This window comes from Ceratotherium simum, chromosome 8 (genome assembly GCF_057802395.1).
Source record: "Ceratotherium simum simum isolate JZ-2026a chromosome 8, ASM5780239v1, whole genome shotgun sequence".
Lineage (NCBI taxonomy): Eukaryota > Metazoa > Chordata > Mammalia > Perissodactyla > Rhinocerotidae > Ceratotherium > Ceratotherium simum.
Window position 1 is genome coordinate 54110001 of NC_141907.1, and position 24649 is coordinate 54134649.

A 24649-nucleotide genomic window follows, 5' to 3' on the forward strand; every position below is an offset into this window, starting at 1 on the left:
TTGTTTTTCAAGGCTTTTGAACAAGAACATTTAATACTATGATAGTTGTCTGGGATTAGGAACAGTCTCTAGTCATGGAACAGGGAGAGCTATCCAGCTTACTTTGAAATCCAGTCCGTTTGTTTTGTATTATTTGTCCTGCATTCTAATCTGCTGATCTGATTTTTTCAGAAGCATCTAAGTGAGAAGGTAATAAGGAATTTGGATCAAATAGGAGATGATGTAGTCAGAGTAAGTTGTTAAGTTCTTAAGATGGCCCAATGAAATGCAATATGATGGCTAAGCTGTTTTTAGAGCAGTTTTCTTGAAAAGCCAGGAGTAATGTTTGTGCTTATGTGCCAGGAATAGTGCTCATTGTCTCAGATACAGTAGGAGAGAGGAAAGAGCTGTGTCAGCTGAGCGCATGACTCCTGATCTAGAAGGGGCGCCTTGATGCTCCATCCTATTTCCCAGTTGCCCATCCAGACTCCTGGTAAAGCAGGAGGAGATTTGAGTGTTGGAGGCCGGGTAAAGGCTTGTGCTAGACCACCATAGTGGGGTATATGATGGAGCCAGATTATGTTACCACTTTTAGTACAGTTTCAAGAAGAGCATTGATAGCAACCCTGAATACTCTTTCCATCTCAGACATGATCCCAGCAAGATCACTGATAACAGTTTAATAAGGGGGAATCTTCAAGGTTGATTAAAAACATTTAAGGCTCCCTAGTGATTCATTTCAAACTCTTCTGCCTTGACCACTTAAACAAACAAACAAAAAACCCTTTACATGGGAAGGAGGTTGTCTGGAACCTGAGATAACTGTGTAGTCCCTGTAGATAATGACAAAAGTTACTCCAATCTCCTCCTCTAAATTAACCCTACCTTCCATCATTGAAACTGGAATTACCTTTTCTCAGGGACCTCCACTCATACCTACTTCTCTAGGAAAGTGTTCCCACAAAGAAAAATACCTTATTTACTCCATGTCAAGCATACTTTAAGGTGTGGAAGAATCCCTTTGAGGGGAACCAGCATCATGGCACCATGTGCCTAGACTCCACGGCCTATACTACCATAGTTACTGCCACCATTTCTTTTGGTTGTGTTGGTCTTGCTGGAGCAGAAAGTCAAAACTCCTCCAATCCTGGAAACCAGGTTATCAGAGATTGGTATGGGAAGCTTTTCCTTGAGAAATCTAATGAACTTGAGAATTTTCAAGTCTTCTATCCCCCAGGTTCCAACTAATGCAGATGATCCTTCAAAGGGTAGCAGGAGAATTCCTCCAGATAATAGTGCCTAGCTGAATGCCAGAGCCTCCTGAAATGGCCCTGGGAGGCCCAGAGTGTAGAGATGGTCTACTCTGTGAGGGCAGTGACCACATAACTTAGTCAGGGAGAAGCTCAACCTAGTACTTTTTCTGTACCATGAGGTTACCCTAGTTGATCATTATAGCCCATGCAAAATATTCAACAGATGAGACAAGGATTTTCAGTGACCTTGCATGCTATCTCACATCATCCACTATGCCTAAACCCATAACACTTATTCAAGCCTGAAGGCGGATTAGGGTAATCTGAGGAATGCTGAGTTTTTTTGTTTTTTTCTTCTTCTGACTCCTGAAACCTACATTTTGTATTTGATTTTCCCCACTAACCACCACCCTGGATGTCTCCAATATGCTAATGAAGTTGTTAGTCCCTGCACTGGCCCTCTATCCATGCCATCACCATCACCATCACCATTAGTTTCCATGGAATTTTAAGCTACATAATATTCAGCTATTTATTTAAAAAAAGTTCTTTTAGTTCCTGTTCTCTGCCTATACCTATTGATAAAAAAGATTTTCAGCTTAGTAGATAGAAAAATCTCCTATTTTATATTTTCTGCCAATAGCACAATTCAGCCACAAAGGATGTCTTCAACCACAGAATAATTCCGTTATACTAACTCCTTCATCCAGAGCTCAATATTCCTCTATATTCCACCACATCTCCAAGGGCCTCTGAGGCTCTAGTAACTTTTATTTTTTTAATAAACTTTATATTTAGAGAAATTTTAGATTTATAGCAAAATTGAGAAGAAGGTACAAAGAGTTCCCATATACTGACTACCCCTCTACGTGCACAGCCTCCCTAACTATCAGCATCCCAAACTAGAGGGATACATTTGTTACAAATGATGGACCCACATTGACTCATCATTATCCCCCCAAGTCCAAAGTTTCCATTAGGATTCAATCTTGGTACTGACATTCTTTGGGTTTTGATAACCATTATAGTATCATACAGAATATTTTCACTGCCCTAAAAATCCTCTATATTTCACCTATTCATTCCTCCCTCCCCACCAATCCCTGACAATTACTGATCTTTTTACTGTTTCCATAGTTTCATGTTTTCAAGAATATCATATGGTTGAAATCGTATAGTTTGTAGCCTTTTCACATTGACTTCTTTCACTTAGTAATATGCATTTAAGGTTCTTCCATGTGTTTTCATCGCTTGATAGCTCATTTCTTTTTATCTCTGAGTAATATTCCATTGTCTGAATGTATCAGAGTTTATTTATACATTCAGCTACTGCTAGACATCTTGGTTGCTTCAAGTTTTGGAAATTATGAATAAAGCTCTTATAAACATTCGTATGCATGTTTTTGTGTGAACATGTTTTCAACTTATTTGGGTAAATACCAAAGAGCAAAATTGCTGGATTGTATGTAAGTTTTGTAAGAAAATGCCAAACTTTCTTCCAAAGTGGTTGTACCATTTTGCACTCCCCTGTAGCTTGTTAGCACTTGGGAAATGTGTAGGCCATACACGGTACCACCAGTATAGTCTCTGAGGTACCAAGATCAGGTGCAAATGGTATGTTGACTGTGCAGCATCCTTAGGGAAGACTACTGCATAGAATATACTGACTCCTTCTGGCCTGTGGAGGGTCTAGAGGGTCTAGAGGTCTGCTAGACCTGTTTGAGGGGATGGCAACTATTAATATTAATCTCCAGCTTTCAGCTCCAATTGCCCCATCCATTGATGTCCCTCCTTTCTTCCTCAGCTCTCGCCTATGCCCAATTCACTAAGACTCCACTCTAGCTTATACCTCCCTATCCCAGCCACATTAACCTGAGGCAGAAAACCCAAGTATGTGAGGAGGTTCCCAGCTAACTCCTATTTTTTTCTACCGAGAAGTGTACGGGCTGGAGGATGTTATTATAGTAACCCAGCTCCCCCCTGAGAAATGTAGCAAGCACATTTGAGTCTTTCACTAAATAAACCTGAGATAGTATCTTTAACTCTTCCACCCTAACTTTTGCAAATAATTTTGTTACTCTATTAAAATCTGCCTCATTTTACCATTAGTTGGTCTAAGAATTAGGCTTTGAATTTCCAAGCTTTCCTTTGAACTTATTCTCTTTCAGACTTTCTTTGTGTCTATCTAATTGGAGTTGTAATTAGATTCTCCTCTCTACTGGCTAAAATCTTCAGGTTAAAAATCTGTAAGATGGCTTTTGCTCCTCTTCAAAATATGACCTCAGCAATTCTAACTTTAGCTCAAAATACCACACACAGTTCATGGACAAATGATTTTTTAGTTACTGAGCCTAAAATGTAGCATCTGTATCCACATGTGGATGTCCCAGCCATGATCTTATGTGGAGAGTGTCAATACTGTCTCTCACTGTTCCTCAGTCCTTCACTGTTCCCTGCGCCCCAGATCATTTCCGTTGGTATATTTTCGGATCAGTGTGACATTTAGAATTTTTTTCCCTTCATTTAATTTGGTGACTTCTGGTGTGGGAGAAGTCTCCTGAACTTGGAAACAGCAAACCAGTTTAAAAAGTTAGTTTACTGGTAAAATCTTGATTACTAGCAGAAATGAAAGAACAGTCTTATATGTCTAATTAAAACCTATGAACCAAATATCAATTTTTTTTTCCTGAAATTCAAATTGTTTTATTTCTGGGAGCTTTTGAAAAGTAGATATTGTATATGATTTTTAGTTTTATCTCTATTGTCTCTCAAATTCAACAAGGAAGGGCATCACTCAGAAGAATATAATCATGGCTATCTATCTAACATGACCATCTATCTAACATGACCATTTGGAATACCCAAATTTGTGAGCTCCATGGCAGAAAGAGAAAGAAAGGACAGCCCTGGTAGATCAAATAAAAGCAAAAAAAGGTAGTGGGAAGTGCTGCATGGCCATGGTTTGCTTTTCGGCCTTATTTCCAAATATCCCTATGGTTTGGGATGTGCTCATTTAAGGAAATACGGGGAAAAGGTTTGAGTTAGAGGAGCTCCTGGAAGGTGGTTGTCGTGCATGAAGGACCTGCCGTACTATATTTTGGTGACTTGTGGTGTAGGCAGAGAGCAGGAGGTCTTTAGGGACATTCAAGAATATGCAAAGCGGGATCAGCACAGGTCAGAAAGCAGAGTAAAGGAAAGTGACCTGGGGGAAGCAGTTAACAACAGAGAACCAAAGTTTCTTTCCTTCATAGGAATCATAATTAGCCTCTGTTATTCTTTCACTGAACATAATATATACAGAATATTGTCCTAAATACTGTGGGAGATACAAAAATGAATGAAGCAGTCCTTAGCCTTATGGAACTTAAAATTTTTTAGAGATAATACATGTACATAAAAACTACAATACAGAGTAAAGTATGAGAAGTGCTTTAGAGAAAGAACAAAATAATTCAAAGAGGTTTTGGGTGGAGGGTAATTTTATCAGGGACAATAAGAAAATTATTCTTGGCAGAGGTGATAGTCGAGCGAGGTCTTGTAGAGTGATGAGAACATTGCACGACCAGAGGAGGATGTGTTCAGCAAATAGAGAGGAACATTCAGTGTTACAGGAGCACTGAGTACAAGCGAAACAAAAATTCTATTGGTTGTTGGCAGATTGTAAAGGGCCTTACATCTATAGTGACTTGGATTTAGTCTCTATTTGTCAGGCGAAGGAGAAAGCAGTGAAGATTTGAGAGCATGGGAGTAACATTATGGAATAGCATCATAAATGCAATTTGCTAAGTGGATAGAGTAGGGAGAGGTTGAAGGTGGGGAGATCGGTGAGAGTAGGTGAGATAATAATAATATGGCGTTAATAATAATGGATGATTATTCTAGAATGTGCTACAGCACTGCAGGTCATGACCCGTTAGATTGTAAAATCAATTTACTTGGTGGGGCAAGCATTTTTAAAAAATGACGTAGAATAGAACAGAAAATATTTTATTTTATTGCAGTTAGTAAGGTAAGTGTTGTTTTATGAAACTTCATTTCAGTTTTTAATATAAACGTATTTTGTTATATACTTATGGAGCTGTGATGTAAAATATATTTCTTACTGTAGATTGTGGTCAAGACAGAGAAACTCTACCAGAGGGTCTATATATAAAAACCTATCTTCATGGTAATGGTTAATAGCACTCTGAATATGGTCTAGTTTAGGCAGGGCTTTGAGAGAAATCCTGCAAGCACATTGTGTGTGGGAAGATCAGTCTGTATTTGAAATAGCCACTGACTGAAGCCTCAGTCATTTCTTCTGCTATTTCTTTTAGGAATATGATAGTGAATGTTCAGTTTGATCAGCAGACTCTTGTTTTTGAATAGTCACTGTCATAATTTTGAGGTATCTCTCACATTTCTGAAAATGATCAAATGCCTTCAAAACAGTAGTTCTCAACAGGGGACAAGTTTACCCCTTGGGGACATTTGCCAATGTCTGCAGATATTTTTGGTTATCGCAATTTGAAAGGAAGAAGTGTGTTATAGACATCTAGTAGGCAGAGGTCAGGGGTGCTGCTAAATATTCTACAATGCACAGGACAGCCCCTCACAACAAAGAATTATCCAGGCCAAAATGTCAAAAGCGCCAAGGTTGAGTAATCCTGCTTCAGAGTGACCTACACTAGTCATTTAAAAGAAATGCAATTCTTAACAGAGTCGAAAGAAAGATTCATCCTATTGGTCTAACACAGATTCAGTGATATTATTTGTAGAATGCTCTGATCACCAACTTTATTATTAAATTTAAAATGATATGTCAATATTTGCTTACAAGTGACCCAAAATAAAATTCTGCACAGTTTAGAAATACAATGTTTATAACTCTAAGATCATTTGTTGAATCTTAACGTTAAAAGTCAGAATTATATCTTACCACCAAAATATAGAATAATTTATATACCTATGTTCACTTTCATATATGAAGAAGCAATTTTATCTTGAAGTGAGTTCAGAGAATTGGCAGCCAGCTGCCTAAGTGAATCACATCATTTAAAATTCTTAAGAGTTTCCTAATTTAAAACAGATTCAATAGAACTTGTCGAAAATTTCATAGATCTGGTGATTCAATAATTATAGGCAATCATAAAGATACTTTGTAAGGAAAAGGGCAGGTGAAATTGGTACCTGGGTTCTAGGCCCACTGGGAATACAAACTATATACAGCTTCACTAAGTCATTTACATTTGCTGGCTTCAGTTCTCTGAACCAGAAGCGTGTTGGCCCACATGACTTGTACAGTCTTTCCCAAGCTTTAAAATTCTATGAGTCTAAGTTACGGATCAATTTTTTGGTGAATAAACTGTAAATTGCTTTTAGATCATTTTAGGAGTATTTTCATGACATATCAATAGCACATGGGGGAAATTATTATAAATTAACTCAGTTTTCCAATGGTTTGAATCATATTTGGACAACATGAGTAAATGATACCCCCGCTGCAAACCTGATAGCCGGCGTTGTCACTCAGAGTAAGTTTCCACAAAGCCTTCATTTAATTGTATCATGGAATACATGAGCCTCACTCTCCTAATGTTTTCATGAGACATTTTACTTAGGGGTACATTTGCTCTTTCAGATAACTTTTTTCATGTGTTCTGTGTGGTGGGTCCTCAAAATTTATATTTCTTAAAAAAATTTTTTTTCAAACCAGTGTTTCATGGTTGCAATAGACAAACTACAGCCACAAGCATTAGGACATAATTGGCTGTAGAAAATACAAAGGAAGTAATCTTTTCTTTCTATGTGGAAAGACAATGCTCTTTGGTTCTTCAATGTATTAGCAAATTCTCAATTCTTTCTAGGCATTTAACCTTACAATAGTAATGTACAAAGCTGCCTCCTGGTGGTCCAAGCATGTAAATGCACCTATAAAATTTTAAATTTTTGTGCCATTGTTTTGGGACTGCTCATGAAGTTACCATCACCTTCACCCAATTTTTTGTAACAAAAATACAGTTTTGATTAGCTAATTACTATATATACTCATTCATTAATCCAGCTTTCTCTGAGTAAATCTGAGGGTAGAGATATCTCTGTGTGTGTGTGCGTGTGTGTGTGTGTGTACACGTACGTTAAAAAATCACCAAAAAATCAGGGACATTTCACAACAGAAAAAGGTTAGAAGATCTCTGGCTTGATTTATCACCATACTTTATTTCCTAAATATAACTTTTTTTACAAGGATCTCTCCAATGGTTTTATAAGTAGAAAATATATTTCTTATGGTGGAAAATCTCTTTGGAAAATCTGGAAGAACATGGAAAAAGGAAAAAATAGTGTTTGTAAGCTCTGGAGAAATGATAGGAATTATATAAGTGTTTCCTGAACTCTTCGAGTTTAAAAAGTTTCTCACTTAAGGGGACACCCCTGAAAAAGACATTCTAAAACTCTTATGGATTATCCTCAAAAATTTGCATTGCTCCTCTTTTATACTCCAGTTTGCATGATTTAAAGAACTGAGTATCTCCGCTGTAGTTTTCAAGCCAGGCTAAACCGACTCACGATTTTACAAATTTAAATCCCTTATAAATTGGCTATGGGTTATTTGTTCATTAAAGTGATTCTAAAATTAATCCGGTCATTTAATCTCACTTCATTGTACTACATCCACTGAATATTTGGATTCTCATACATGTATGGCCTGCATACAGCTCTCAATGTTTAACTTTTATAGTGAATCAGAGGCCCGTTTTTGAAGCAATCCAGTTTCGGTAATAAGCCACATTTGTGTAGACTCCAGGTTTGTTCTTTTGACCACAGTTATCTCCCCAGCTCACAATTCCAATGAGATACCAGGTATCTTTAAGATCCTTTATAACTAAAGGTCCCCCAGAATCACCCTGAAAATAAAAAAAGAAATAGAAAAAGAAAATTAACTAAATATAAATTTTATTACTTAAGATATTCTGAAGAACCACCTATTTTATTATTAGATTGTACATGTATATATTACCAATTATAGAAAAATTAATTGAAACGTGGATTTCAAGTTATAAAAGCCTTAAAGTTCAACTTCCACGTTTTAATTTTTTTTCAGCTTTTTTTTTTTTTTTGTGAGGAAGATCAGCCCTGAGGTAACATCCATGCCAATCCTCCTCTTTTTGCTGAGTAAGACTGGCCCTGGGCTAACATCTGTGCCCATCTTCCTCCACTTTATATGGGACGCCGCCACAGCGTGTCCTGACAAGCCGTGTATCGGTGCGCGCCAGGGATCTGAACCCGGGCCGCCAGGAGCGGAGTGCGTGCACTTAACCACTGCGCCATGGGGCCAGCCCTAATTTTTTTAGCTTTATAGATGCATAAGTCACAGAGAAAATGTATATGTTTAAAGTGTACAACATGACAACTTGACATATGTATACTTTGTGAAATGATTACCACAATCCCAACGCCTCACATAGTTACCGTGTGTGTGTGTGTGTGGGGGGTGAGAATGCTTAAAGTCTACTCTTAGCAATTTCAAGTACACGACACAGAAAGTCGAGCTGATGTTGGTTTTCTTCTGACTCCAAGTAGGGTGCTTGGACTTCTGTTTTATCAAACAGACTAAGCCCCTCACCATGCACACCAGTTACCATCACTGTATTCTGGTCAGGACTTCTGTGACTGAGTCACTTCCTCAATAACTTCCCCAATTTTTCTATGACCAGAGCTTTGTCTTATTACTTACTTGCACAGTCATGGGGCAGGAATCTTACCTCTGCTCCCCAATCCAGTAAAACCTCTTTATGACCATCAGTCCTTCTGAGGCTTATCTCTAACCTCACCGTTACCTACATTCTCATATCCTGTCTGGTCCTAGACTCCTGTTGCCACCTTCAACCTGTCTGTGATGGCACCGACCTCTCTTAGGATCCCCGAATTCTAGCTGCCCTCCTCCACTAATTCTCAGCAGCTGAGGCTAGATATGTACCAGATTCTGCTCTTGCCCAGCCTCTATGCCACAAAACTCCCTGCTCCTTTTCTGACAGAGCTTATCCATGTTGTGTAATCTGTGGGGCTCTGGACAGGGCTTTCTGCCACGTGATATCAATACAATTCCCATCTTTTCACCATGTAGAGCCACCTCCTTGGGGTCTTCAAGAATCTCACGTTATAAAGCAAGTGCCTCCAGGAAGAAATACACTTTATACATTTGTCAGAAAACACACAATGCAGGCTGGATATTGGACAACAGAGCAGGGCATTGGAAAGGGCACCAGATATTCAAAACATGGCCTAATCCACCTTCTTGGTGTTAACTACTTCTCAGCCCTCATCCTCCTCCAACAGATTACTTAGAGTTCCCTCAAATATGAATTGTAGTTTCACACCTTCATAATTTTGGCTATGCTCTTTCTCTTTTCTATAATGTTTTTTTCTTATTCTGTAACTGGGTAAGTGCTATTTATCCTTAGGCCTCATTTAAGTATCATCTCTCTGATACTTACCCCAAAAATGTTCCCTTCAAGCTAAAAAAGTTTGCTTTCCATTAAATCATTTATAACATCACATCATAGTTTATTATTCATGATTGTTTCCTTTCTAGATATGAGCCCTTTAAGGAAAGAGACTCTACTTTATGAGCCTTTAGACTTCTGGTATTAAGAAAATTTAATTTTATTGGTTAGTTTGTTTGATAGCATCAAAGAATCTGTTTGCTTATTTCATTTTGCTTAATAAAACATTTAAAAATGTGTTTGTGTTGTGAAATTTGCATTTAGAAATTTTTGAACTTACAAGATATCTGTATTTTGTATTAATATAAAGAACAGAGAGTATTTCTTGAGCCAGATAAAAATGTTTTTAGTTAATGATATCAAAATAATCTTTCCACCTACCCTGCAAGCATCATAAATTCCTTCCAGATATCCAGCACAAAACATTCCAAATTTTATATCACTGCCATACACATGTGGTTGCTTGCACACGTCATCACTTATGATTTTCAGTCTGGCTTCTCGAAGGTTGTTTTGGGATTCCCCTTAAGGAAAAACAAAGTAGTTTTAGTGTTTACAATCAGCATCCTTAGCTAGAATGACGTGAGGGGACTTTTTTCTAATCTTTTTCATACTAAAATTTTCAGTACAGAATGAGGTTAACGTAAACAATTTCTAGAGAATAAATTTCTGTTTAAAATCGGGCGCATTTAAATGTTAATTATTGGCCATATCACATTTTTATAAATAACCTATACTAGCAAAAAAACCCTATTTTGTTTCTTTTCCTGGAAAACATTTGTACCTTTACTTTAAAAACAGTCAGTTTATGTATTAAAGAAGGCATTTATTTTTAAAAATAAAATGTATTTGTGGATTCCATACTGTTCCCAGGAACTTTCCAGGTCTAGATAGTTTTCTCCACCAGCTTGATAAAACTATAATACTATGTACATTTATTTCATCCTTTACATTTTATGAAGAACCTTCACACATATGATATTTAAAGGCAATGATTTAATTTCTTATGTATTACAAATTTGGGACTCCTGATTATAAACTAGTTGTAGAAACCTGAGTCGTAGAAACCAGTATTATGGCAGGAAGACAACTGCCTGTGGTGGAAACAGAATATCACAAGCATTCAGAGATTATTTATATCAAACCATACACTGATCAGGAAACTGACACTGTAGTAGACAGAATTCTACACTAATCCACAACATTCCTATGTCATCTCCTTCCCTCCAAGTATGGGTGGGATCTGTGAATATGATGGATGTCATTCTCGTGATCAGGTTATATAATATGACACAGGTGAGGAAATTTTGCACATGTAATTAAGATATAATCAGTCTGACACTGAGTTCATCAAAAGGGAGATTATCCAAGGTGGACCTGACCTAATCAGGTGAGCCCTTTTGAAAAGGGCTTAGGCCTTCCCTGAGTTCAGAGACTTTTCCCTAATGGTGCTGAAGAAATAAACCGCCAGGAGTCCTACAGCTGTAAGAAACTGAATCCCACCACCAACCAGTGAACTTGGAAGAGAACCCAGAGCTGCAGATGAGACCAGAACCCCAGCCGATATGGTACCTTGTTGCTGTTTTGTGAGACACTGAGAAGAGGACCCCAGTAAGCTGTGTCTGAACTTCTGATCTGTGGAAATTGTGAGATAATAAATGGGTACTGTTTTAAGCTGTTAAGTTTGGGGTAATTTGTTACACAGCAGTAGAAAACTAATATAGACACCAATTTCTGTAGAATGCCAATTCAGGATTTATTTCTGGAGAAGTGTTTGCTAAAATATTTTAAAAGTGCTCAAGTTATTCTGTTATTTGAATATAATTGGTGTATTTTTTGTTTGTTTGTTTTTGCCTACTACATTATCAATTAAAAAAATTCATGTCCAGTGCCAGGAAGGGGAAGGTGAAACTGACAATCTACATATCATAGGTGATAGTGTAAATTCACAACTTTTTCAGAAAACTAGTTGGCAAAAAGTCATAAAAGTATAGCCCATAAATCCTGGACATTCCTAAACTATTTCTCAACTACTGTGGGAATGCTTAATGACATTTCTCACAAAATATTGATTTTTTTCCTAAGAATCAGCTTTTTATTTCATTAATTTTCTTGCTTTCAATTTTATTCATTTCTATTCTTATCTTTATTATTTCCTTCCTTCTGCTTGTTTCAGGTTAATTTTTCTCTTCTAGTTTCTTGAAGTGGGAGCTTAGCTTATTGATTTGAAATCTTTATATTTTTCTAATGTACACATTTGCTATAAATTTCCCTCTCTGCACTGTTTTAGCTGCATCCTGCATATATTGATATGTTGTTTTTTCATTTTCATTCAGTTCTATGTATATTTAAAATTTTCTTCAGGACTTCCTCTTTGACCTGTGGATTATTTAGAAATGTGTTGTTGAATTTCTAAGCATTTGGAGATTTTCCTGTTATCTTGCTGTTACTGGTTCCTAGTTTGATTCCGTTATGATCAGAGAGCATACTAAGTATGATTTCAATTCTTTTAAATTTGTTGAGGATTGTTTTATGGACCTAGATATGGTCTATCTTGCTGCATGTTTCATGGGTGCTTGAAAAAAGTAGGTATTCTGTTGTTCAGTATAGTGTTCTATACATGTCAGATTCTGTTGCTATTCAAAAAGTATTACAGCAGGTATATTTCTGTGCCAATCTCAAACTCCAGGCCAGACATGATTCTTCCCACCAAGCTAAAAGGAATCTGAGATGCCCCTCCCACCATCATGAAGCAGAGAATGCCAACTCTATGGTAGGAGAAAACCCATTAGAGAGAATGCAAACATAGAGGTGTCAGGCTTACAATTCTACTCAGCCACCCCTGGGATTACTAAGCTATGAATGACAATTTCTGCAATTAGTAATATGGCCTTAAAGAAAGCAATACGTATCTCAGCTTGTGTAATATGGAATGGAACCACATGGGACATCTGTAGAAAATCTAGAGACCATCAAGCCTATTCGGCCACATTAGTGAAAGGTATTCCTAGTTCCTTAGTGGATACTGAGAATTAAAGCTTTATTATTTAGAGCTTATTGTATAAAAATAAGTTGTATAGAGCTCTGTGAATGGATTTGGTCATTCTCAGAAGACTCTTTCTTAACTTCTCAAGCCCAGAGTTAAAGAAACTCTCTTACTGTTGTTATATGTATGTACCTGGACCCAACTTTAGAAACCAGAGTGTCTCTGACTAAACATTTCTCAAAAACATTAAAAAACAAGATTATTTTTATTTCTTAGGAAATTAAGTTAGCATATCAAGTTAAATCATTTTAGAGAGGGCAATGGAAGCTTTTTTTTATCAGAAATGATTTATCTCTACATAGTATTTTCATTCCTGATCATTCTTAAATTACTCTCTCTAGTTCTGAAACACATTTTGCTGCAACAGCAGATTGTAGCTGAGCCAAAGAAAAATTTGTGCGGTGACTGAGGAAAGTGAAAATGAGTGATGGAGCAAACTAAGGGGAGGAGGAGATGAAAAGGATAAAGAGATGAGGCTCACAGAGATGGGTCTCAAAGTAAGGGAGTCTTGGAGTGAAGGTGGGATGAGGATTACAACATATCTGATATATACCTGACATTGCATAGAGAACGGCACATAAAAATAGAGTTTAGTGTTGCTGAGGAAACATTTGCTTCTTTTATGTCTTCCTTGAAGCCCACCCTTTTGGAACTGCCTCTCCCTCATTCTGTGTGATTCTGACCTGGCTGTCAGATTCACATACCTGCCTTTCTTGGTAAAGGCACAGGAGTGAGTATTTGAGTTAGCCAGTCAATCTGAGTACCCCTGGAAACAAGCTGGGCCAAGAGAGACCTTTTCAGGGATTCATGTAAGATTCTGGCAAAGAGAGTGACTTGTTCTTCCCTTGGCATCTACTAGGTGAAGATGATGTAAACTCTGAGCTGTTGTTGGCCATCTTTGCCACTATGTGGAGCTAGAATCCCTTTATATGAAGGTGACCTAGGGGAAAATAAAGCCAAGAAGTGGAAAGATTCAGAGATTCAGAACCTGATGACATGGTAAGAACTCCTGAATCCAGCTGTATCTGAAGCGAGACTCATCTCATCTCTCGGCAAACTACAAGGGCCAAATTTGCCGTTTTATTATTACTTTTTCTTTAGTTAACTTGAGTTTCTGTCACTTGCAAAACAAGAGCCCTAGCTAATTCAACCAAGCTGTGTGGAAATGGCTAGCAGGATAATATTCACGGAGATTAAATCCTACTGCCCTAAATAGCACTTAGTGCTCTGTGATCCTTTTTGAGATACCCACCACCATAGAAAAGTGCTCCAAACCCTGTGATATAGACAGTTGAATTTGGTTGGAAGGATGCAGAGGCTTCTGGCAAACAAACCCGGCGAATGTCATCAGTAAAGGTGACTCTGGGAGAGAACTGCACAACAGCAATGTCGTACTCTCTTTCTGGGGAGTGATACTTCTCATGGACAATGATTCTTTTGATATTTCTTTTCATTAACGGAGGGTTGATTGTTGTTCCAAAGCTAACAGTCCATTGACGTGGATTTACATTACTAGAAAAGGTTAGAAATGAACAGAATATCAGAACTGCACTATAATAATTGCATGTAGGCTAGTAAAAGAGAAAATTCCATCCTAAAAATATTTGGTTGTAATGATAGTTTTCTTTCATCATTATAAATATAGTCTATTGGTACTATTTTGAAAGAGAAAATATATACAGACAGCATCTTAGAGCTGAAAATCAATACAGAATTATTGAATTTTAGAACTGTAAAGCACACAAAATATCATTCATTTGTCTCTTCAGCAAATATTTATTGAACATCTATGTGCTGAGTCTAATTCTAAGTGTTGGGGATAAAATGGTGAACAATAGAGAAAAAGTCCCTGCTGGTGGGAGTATTCCATTCCAGTAAAGGAAAAAGAGTAAAACAAGTTAACAAATGGATAAATAACTTAAAACGGTGATAAGGGCTATGAATAAAATAAAATTGGGCAATGAAATAGAGTACAAGGAGGTAGTCAGATGAGTCTCTTCTGAGAACATGACATTTGGGCTGAGACATGGTTAATGAGGAGTCAGTTGTGAGAAAATAGGGAGACAAGTTTCCAGGCAAACTTCCCAAAGCCTTCGACCAGATGGGCTGCAGTTCAGGCCACAAGGGAAGAATGGTGGGGGATGAGGTTAGAGAGGTAGGTGGCGACTAGATTTTAAAGTGTCTTATAGGTCATGAACAAAGTGCTTAGATTTTGTTCAAGTGATATGGGAATTCACTGGATGATTTTAAGCCAAGAGTCACGTAGTCTCATTTACATTTAAAAAAAATCATATTAGTTCTTTCTGGAGAATAGATGGTTGGAGGGCAAGAGTTGATGAGGTAGAAGCTGTCAGGAGTCCTGTGAGAGATGATCAAGTGTGGGTGACTTCTAACTTGTGGGCTGGAGCAACTGGTGGCTCATGGTACATATAGGGATTGGAAAGGTCATCTAGTAATGAAAGATCCTCTAGTAAAGGCTTTGTTTTATACTTAAGGAAAATAAGACCTAGATGAGTTAAACTATTTGTCTAGTATCACCTCTCTGCTTGCATCTCTCTGCTCTTCTCTTTATAAGACACAACCTCCCACCAGATCTGTTTATTAATAGCAAGATTAATTTTCCGTAACTAATTATTTGAACTAACATCATCCATGAGGAATAAGAAAAGAGACAGATACTGCCCATACTTGTTTCTCAAGCTAATTATTTCTTAATGGGTAGCTTTAGTCGTAGGAAGAAATATATAAACATATCAGTGGGTTTTAAGTCCAATTTGACAGCTGTTAATTATGTTGAGATTCTTGTTATTTTTACTTTTAAGGCAATTTAAAATTTTGTTTTTATACACAATTTTGCTGTGCAAAAATACTCTAATGAGAAAAGCTAAATAAAGATTGGTTTGTGAACACAATTGTTCATATAGCATAAATATGTTGACATTTTTGCTTATATATCAGTCTTTTGTGAGTTTTGTTGGTACAAATCTGATCCCTCAACTTAATCATGCCTAGATGAGCTTAACATAAATGAAGTATTTTAAACACGGAAATGCAAAGGACAGACCTTGAATTGTATTTACTCAAATGAGAATGATCATTCTAGAACTTTCAAACAATGGCCTGATACTATTTAATAAAGCTTGTGTTTATTACATTTGTGGGTGACAAACCTGAAAGACATACCCGACATGAGTGATGCTAAGTGAAGATTACAAATAAATTTTCTAAAATTTTAATCTGGGCCCAAATCAACACGATGGCAATTTAATGATGATAAAAATAAAACAGTAATTTAGATCCTCAAACAAACTGTAACAATTCAAAGTTGTGACACCTGGTCTGGAAACCATCCCTGTAAAAAGGATCTGGGAGTTTTGTTGATTCCTAGTTTAAAAATAACCAATCATGTGATGAGGTTTCTTAAAGTGTTAACTCAATATTAGATGGCAATAATATCAAATAACCTCAGAGTGGGAAAGGCCATAAAAAGTCATTTAGTCCCCTCACTGATCCAATGCTCGAAGGATGGGACTTGCCATGAGGAAGTCATATGCTTGTATTCAACTCCACCATCACCTAACATTGTGACGTTGGGCAAGTTACTTAACTTTTCTTATTGACCTCAGTGAAAAAGCTTACCAAGCAGGGTTTACCAAATGAGGTGGGTGTAAGAACTATATAAAACAAGTCTGAATCGCCTAACCAAGTGTTTGCAGCATACTGGGCCTTAATAAATGGTAATAATTGTTGTTACAAGAACACTCTCAAGTGGAGATTGTCCATGCTTCAACCCTTCTACAGATGGGGACATCTTCTTTGCCCTAGAGTCTCTTTCTTCACATTGGAATCCCTTTCATCTTGAGCAGCTCTGACTATCGATAAATTCTTCCTTGATTCCCTGATTCCCTTCCACAGGAAAGTACCTCAGATATATAACTATAACTATCATCTTTACCAGAGCTTTCTCAAGATAAATTTTTTGTCTCCTAGGATAGTGTTTCTCAAGCTTTAATGTGCATACAAAAACCTGGGAGGCCTATTAAAATGCAGCTCCTGATTCTCTAGGCTGGAGATAGGGCTTGAGATTCTTTCATTTGTAAAAAATCCCCTAGTGATGTGAATACTGCTGCTCTGTGGACCATGCATCGAGTGGCAAGGCTGTATAGATACACTACCACCTTTCTTTACCATCCAAGAGTCCCTATGCTTTTGGCATTTTATTTTGTCAAGTTCTCTTTAAGCGTGTTGTCCAGGACAGAATTCACTATCCCAGGCAGAATCTAACCGCCAAAGAGTTTGACATCTCATTTATTCTGGGTTCTGCATTTCTTTTAATTCAGTCGAAGTCATAATGTAGTTTTGTAAACAACTGACTTATAGTGGTCTATCTTCTGACAAAAATTTCTAAGCAATTTTCACCTGTTAAAACATGTCTACTCTCTGTACTCATACTCTTGGATTTCTTTTTTTTCGACCTAGGTTAGAGCCTTGCATTTATACCTGCTAAAATTAATCATGTAGTCCTACTTAGTACTCTAACGTAATTAAAGTCCTTTTGAAATTTCTGTTTTTCTTACCCACATATTTGTTTTCCTTTCCAGTGTATGTCATCAATTACTTTGTTGAACATAACTTTCACATCGTCTGCCAAACCCAGAAAATATACTGTCTAGGATGTGGTGCAGAGTTGAGATCTTTGGTGGGCTGTGAAAAATATCCTACGTCTTTCAACAGCAATTCTTAATCATCATCCTTTGGATAGAGTTGTTTAGTTACTGAGCTACCTATTACCTTTGCATTCAGTTTATATTTATTTTTTCCAGAAGCCTTCCCATTTTACTTTGTCACTATGATATTAGTCATACTTTCTATTTTGAGAAGTGTGTTTGGTTCTTGGAAGTGTATTTGAAGGGAGACATTGACAAAATCAAGAGCATTCAGAGGAGAAGAACCAAAATGGCAGGACATCTGGGAGTTAATGCTTTGAAATAAAGTAGTGATATTCATTTTCACCTATGGTTTGGAGATTCTCACTCATTATATAATGTTTGGCCTGAAAAAGAGAAACTAAGGAATAGCTGTTCTACAGGTGAAGAAATAAATTTGATCCCTGTTGTTCCAGATAAAAGAGCAAATATCAATGGATTGAAGTTATTAGATTGCAGCTTTGATTTTCAATGTTATAAAGATATTTGCAAAAGTAGAACTAGCTACCACAAAATTGGCCAGCTTTGGAGCTAGTAAGCTCCCCATTACTTGACATATTCAGTCTCAAAGTAGGCACCTGCATAAGGGTTTTCTGTGCTTTCTAAGATATTGGCCTATTGAGCTCTCATGTCTTTCGAACTTTAAGACTCTAAGTCCCTATATAGATTTAGGCTCATAGGTAGGCAGAATTTACTATGGTATCAAAAGTCAGAATTTTGGGGCTCAAAAGGAACTTGAGAAAATATAGTCCATCTATTTCTTAACACACTATGGTTTAATAACTTGCCCAAGGTCACAGAGATCAGATCCAGCTCTCCTGCTGTCTGGGGCAATGTTTTGTCCACTAAATCCTGCTGCCACCTGCTTTACAGAGATACCCAGGAAGCCCTTGTTATCACCATGATAATTGGTACTGGAGAAAGGCCATAAGGTGAATCTACTTAGAAAGATATCCAATGTAATAGTAATAAAAAGATCTGACTGGTTATTATCTTGAAAAGTAAAACTAAAATTATGAAAAAAATAGTCATTTAATCTTATATTTAATAAAGTTTATGTTGCAACTATGCTCAGAATGGATAAATAATTAATCAAGTGTTAAGTTCATTTGAAACAATTATATGATAGCACAAATGCTATCTTTACTTCCAGTTTGCCTTTTGTAACACCATTGTCAAGAGGTGCTATGTTATGTGAAGGTCTCATTAGGTGGTCCAAGGGCCTCTCTTAATCCTTTGTCACTCAGAATCTCTTTTGAAGTGCCTGTCCTTATCATCCTGGTAATTTTCTTATTTTGGTTGTGAACTGCTCTAATTCCCTCAGATCTTTATATGTCAATGCTACAAATTTGATTTGAGCAGTTCTCCATTATCACAGTTAGCAACTTCCTACATCCATTGGAGATTTCAATTTCTCTTTGTAATTAATTTGATTACTTATGATCAACATGAGACTGGCCCAAGTGTTTGGCAGAAACAGACACTAGTATTAAGTGGAGAGGACTGAGAAAGGATTAATTATATATGTTATTAGTAAATATTTTGTGTTAGGATGACTTCTGTTTCCTTACACAATTTTTTAATTTAAAACTCTGAAGACCTGATCAATGAATACTAGGATAATGACTACTACCCCCACTAACTTTCCAAATAAATATGCAAGTGTAACATTATTTTAGAAAAGAATCTGAAAGAAGTCTTTCTCATTTTGCCTCAGCAATATTTGGGGGCATAGATTATTAATCGGAATGTAATAAAACTCAGAGTTTTTTAGCAATAATGGGGTCCAACTTAACGTCAGTAACTTACTTCTTAAAGCAGTGTGCTGCGGTGATGAGCCACGTATTACTAATCAAGGTGGCCCCACACTGATGTACGTTATTACGCTGAAGGGAAGCTTGCCAAGGCCAGGCAGCCTTGGCCGCAATTTCTCCCGACATTATTCTGTTGACTATTAATGGAACAACTCGTTTACCACAACCTGAAAGAGATGAGATCATTAAGTTATAAGAAATATCTCTATAATCTTTGATACAGAGAGCCTAATAGAGTACTGCAATGCAATATTTGCATTTGTCATTATACAAACATGTACAAATTAATATCCTCTATGTTTCCTGATATGTTGATATATTGCTCACTGTTAATTTATAGATGTGGATATATACTGCCTACTGAAGCTGAGTTAAGATGCAAAGGGTTGACACATCACGAAGTGTGTGTCCTGAGGATTTGTGGTGTCAAATATTTAGGTGACCAGGGAGTTCCTGCTAAGATTATTGTTTCCCAGTTTTAGGTGATCCAACAGTGTTATTTTGACATGAAGTCCTCACCAGAACTAGCCAAACAAGTAATTGCCCGCTTGTTGGAACTCTTTCTCCTGTATATTTTTCTGAATGGCTAGTTCCTAAGGTGTACGTGGGTTAATGTATCATAACCAGTCTCTCATTTGTCAGGATGGAGGGTTCCGTGTTTCCACATAAACACCACATTCACTATTGGTGGGAATAAATTGTACTCTATTATGTGCATCAGGTCAGACATTACTTTGCTGCTTAGGTTTCCTGCTAAGCATTAATCCTGTTTAGAGAATGGTGCTAATAAAGAAAATATAGTAGGTTCAATTCTTGTTCCAACTAATTAGGTATCAAAAAAGAAAATTCATTTCACTGGTATTGATTACACTCCAACTGTGGCCAGTCATTTTAGAAATCTCCATCACTCTTCCATCACTCTAGTTTAGACTACCATTTTTCTCATCTTGAGGACTGCAACAGCTTCCCAGTTCATCTCCCTGCCTCTAGTCTTGCTCCACCAATCCATTCTCCACACCGAAAACTGAGTGATCTTTCTGATATGTGTAAAACCCTTCAGTGACATCTCATTGCCCTCCAAATAAAGTCGAAATGTTTCAGTATAGTTCTGGTCCTTGATCACTATTAACCACACCCCATTCCCATGCCCCCCAAGCCCCATTCTATGTTCCAGCTGCACTGACATTTTTCAATTACAGTAAATGACCATGTTCTTGCTTTTCTGAAGACATTTTTACATACTACTCCCCCTGCCCAGGACACTCATCCCACTTGTCACTTGATTCATGGCCTCTCCTCTCTGCTGTCTCAGAAATCACTTTGTGATCCCACAAGACCAGGTTAGCTGACTCTGTGATTGACTCTCATAGCACTGTGCACTTTCTCTGTCATAACATTTATCACACTATTTTAACATTTTCTGATTTATTTATGTCTTCCCCTACCTTCTACTCTTAATTTCAGAGGAGGGATTATGTCTTATTCACAGTGGTATTCACTTTCTGTCACTTGGTAGATGTTAAAAAGATAGTTGTGGAGTGAACAATAAATGAATAAAAATGTATAGTGTGTTTGCAAGACACAGAGGCAAATGAATGCACACCCTTGCTCAAATTCATCGCTACTTCTATAAAATCTTTCAAAATTTAGGCCACAGTGATATGAAGTAAGCAAGTTGAGCTGCTGTCAACCATGAAGATGAGTATGTTTTATATGTCAACCACAGATAATGGGGTCTATCTCCTCCACATTTATCACTTTCTCATTATTTAATTTCTCAGCAGAAATCGCATTTCACAGCATTAAAAAAAAATTAGAAAAGCAAGTCCATTTATTCCAAACCAGAAATACATAATTTCTTCAAATTGCGTCCAAAAGTTCCACCATGAAAAATGTTTTTCTTGAACATGACAAAAAGGTCAGTCTCAGAGTTAGAAAAAAGTATTTCCATTTATTGCCCAATAGTTATTCTCTCCCAAAGAAAATGTGGGACATGGATGGGAAATTATGAGCTAATATTTGAAGGTATTGTCCTTTCTGATGTGGAAATTGAACTTGTTTTTATAGGCTAACTAGACTTACATGCTTCGACAGTTAGCTTCCCTGTTGATGAGCTCATTGCTGGAAAACAAAATAGAACAAAGAATGATAATTTGATATTATCCTGGGTGGTCCCAATGACCAGAAATTATCAGGGGATACTGACCATATATGGATTCTAGACAGTTGAGCATATAAATTAGTCAGGAGAATGGCTACCTGATATAACAGGATATGTGTACAATTTTTGCAGAGATTTATAGGCAATCTCTAATTAGGTGGATAATACCTCAAGCAGTGGGTGATTAAGGCACAAATAATGGATGATTAACACCCACAAATAGTTTGTATTAATACAGAACAGTGGTTTTCCACTGGTGCAGGATAAAGCCTCTTTGGATTTACTTCAGGAGATAGAGAAAGTGGGGAAAGAGGGAGCACGTAAATGGGATCTCCAGGCTCAAACACAACCTCAACCAGAACAGGTCTGCTTTTATCTCTTCTGTTTGTTTAAGATTTTACATAAGCCCTTCTTTGGTTAAAGGGTTTGGAAATGAAAAAAACTTTGAAACCTCCCACATAAACTATATTTAAAATACTTATAAAAAGCAGTTCCTAAATTATCAAAATGATTTTTTCTGAAGAATAAACTATAGTGTATTGTTATCCAATATCTGCTGAAAATTGGTAAAGGCCAATTATTGGACAGAATCTAGGATTAAATTCTGTCAGTTTCCCACAAAGTTAAGAATCTGATAAAGGAATGCAAACATTTAAACTTAAGTTGGTGGAAGATTGCATGAAAACTGTGATGATTTTCACGATGAAATGGCTTACTGAGCAGAATGAGGATAAACTGTTGTACTTATTTCTATCAGTGCCATGTTTCTCAGACTCATATTCGCTGCACCTAACTTCCCATTGTGCAAAATAAGACTATTTCCTTCTACTCACCTTCTATAAATCCCACTTGGGAAGCTAGTGATGATGAACTCTGCAAAGTGGGAGTTTTGAAAATATCCAATTCAAGGAAATCCTTATAGGTATGCCCAAATCATTATATGGTGAAGAATCAATTGCTCAGGACGGATTCTCAGTGCTTACTTTATGGAAGGAACTCAATTTTCTGTCGCATGTATTTTTAAGGTAGTAAATGTCTTATTTCATTTTTTTAAAAACTAATTTAATATGTCCCATGTTAGTAATGCATTAAAATGAAAAATAGTATAATGTTAGAATTCTTCAGTTAAACATTCTTCAGCTTAGTTTGAGCAAGATGCAAATCACCTCTTTCCAGGAATGATATCAGGTTAAGTGTAATGGTTTTGAGTGTAATGGATTTTTAAGGATTGCATTTTTAGAGAGAATGATTACACCTGGAGGTAAACTACCCATATACAAGTAACTAGCTATTAAAAATGTCTAATTTGACCAAGTATTTTTACTTTCCATGTCTAGGAGTGAAAAGAAACATTAACACCTTAGTCTTGAAAGTAACCCTCTCACACACTTCTGAGCTGGAAGTAATTTAGTTAGTATTCAGGGCTCTACATGCTACAAGTAACATAATGGGAACTGGAACACACACCAACCGAAATGTAGGCAGTGAGCTGCTCTTCCCCAGCCATGGTATTTGCAAGGCAAAGATGTTGATTTTAGCTTTGCTTTGACGCATTGTATCGCATGAAGGACCCACAGAAGAATAATAGTTATTCTTGACAAATTATGGGTAAATCTTGGGCTGCAGGGTTATTTCTAGACTTGGTCTAGAATTTTGGCAGTTTTCCATTCATCGGGAGTCCCCAAAATTAAGTGTTCCTGGAGAGTAATGTTGTTGCCTATAAGAATTGCCTCGAGGGATCTACTGAGCTTTCCGTCAAATGGGCTTTTCCTAAGTGCCAGCAAACACTGCTCTTTTTACATTTGGAATTTTGGAAACCTTCAAGGTTCTAGCTTTATCTACTACCAGTCAATCCCCCGCATTAATGCTTTCAGGATTCCAAAGCATACGCAAAATTTACTAGCTTTCTAAGTGGTAATAGCCTATATGTTTCATATCGTATTTTCTATTTTCTTGTGTATCTTCATGGTATTTCTATGATTTCAGGAAGAACAAATATTATCATTGCAATTTTGCAGATGAGAAAATGGAGGCAAATATATGGGCCAATTAGTTGGGTGGTCCTGCTGTGATCTGGTGGAGTCAGAATTAGGTAACTCTCAAATCAGGTTCTCCATCAGCACATCCTGCACTTTAATCTACTGCAGTCATTAAAATAAGCTGCAGCTCACAAACTGAGCCTGTAAGAAATAAAAAGTCCAGGCAACCAGTGGCCATTTCATGCTTCATTTCTGGTTTCAGATAGCTCAGCCTTCTAAATTCCCGGCAAATTAACTGGTTATTGGAAATTACATAGAACACCTCATGTAACTTATCAGAATTGCCACTATTTCACAACCTTGATTCAGGTGTTTCCCCACCTAACAAAGAAGGTGGACTAAGCTTTTGACAGGTTCTTCCCTCCAGGGTTGGGAGAGGTTCCCAGCTTTATTCTCCGAGTAGCTGACTGTCACATCAGCAAACTCCTGCCCATCCCATTCCCCCAGATTTTGACTTCCTGGTCAGGTTTCCTCTTGAAGAGTCAGCCAGACTCTTACAAGGGTAGGGCATCCTGTTTCACATCTGATATTAATCACTTACTCTGATTCTCTTCTGTGACTCTCTTAAGTCTGGTGTCCATTGGAATCTGTAGGGGAACTCTGCGTTTGTCTGACAAAAGTACATGCTTGTGGAAGCAGCTTAATGTATAAGGGCAAAGGGGTATCTGTGTAGCTGGACTCCTCAGAGCTTTTAATATGCTAATATAAGGGATGAATTTCCAAGAGATAAATATCATAGACAGAATTTCTAAAATGTATTTGACCACAGAACACTTTTTTCATAGAGCCTCTCAAGAAATTAGAGATCTAGATTTGAATCTTAACTCCTTTTAATTGTTAGAGTCCTTGACTTTTTTTGCCCCTCTTTCACATCTATGAAGGTGAATTTGTCTATTTCTTGGGATGTAGAAATTAGCTGCTTGTAAAGGGCATAAACAAGGGCCTTGATAAAGGTTGATTCTCTTTTTAGAGAAGCGATAATGGTATAATGGTTCCAGTGATTTTTTCCTAGTTTATAATTTTTAAAGCATTGCTTATAAGATGGCTTTGGTGGTTCCAAAGTTGGTTTACCATTTTCCCAAATGCCCATACAAAAAAAGTTAATAAAAACTTCATAATTTCGATATATACAGGAACTATCCATATCTTTAAAAGGCAACAAATGAGT

General features: G+C 37.0%; 1 protein-coding gene across 1 annotated transcript in view; it reads right to left on the reverse strand.

Moving 5' to 3' along the window:
- Window positions 1–7954: 7954 nt before the first annotated feature.
- TMPRSS11A (transmembrane serine protease 11A) overlaps window positions 7955–24649 on the reverse strand; it is a 43125-nt gene continuing 26430 nt past the window's right edge. The window contains exons 6-10 of the mRNA XM_087434662.1: window positions 21364–21402; window positions 19277–19448; window positions 14014–14273; window positions 10097–10239; window positions 7955–8116 (exon numbers count right to left, since the gene is read on the reverse strand). Of these exons, the coding sequence (XP_087290788.1) occupies window positions 7955–8116; window positions 10097–10239; window positions 14014–14273; window positions 19277–19448; window positions 21364–21402 (776 nt within the window). The remainder of the gene's footprint in view (window positions 8117–10096; window positions 10240–14013; window positions 14274–19276; window positions 19449–21363; window positions 21403–24649) is intronic.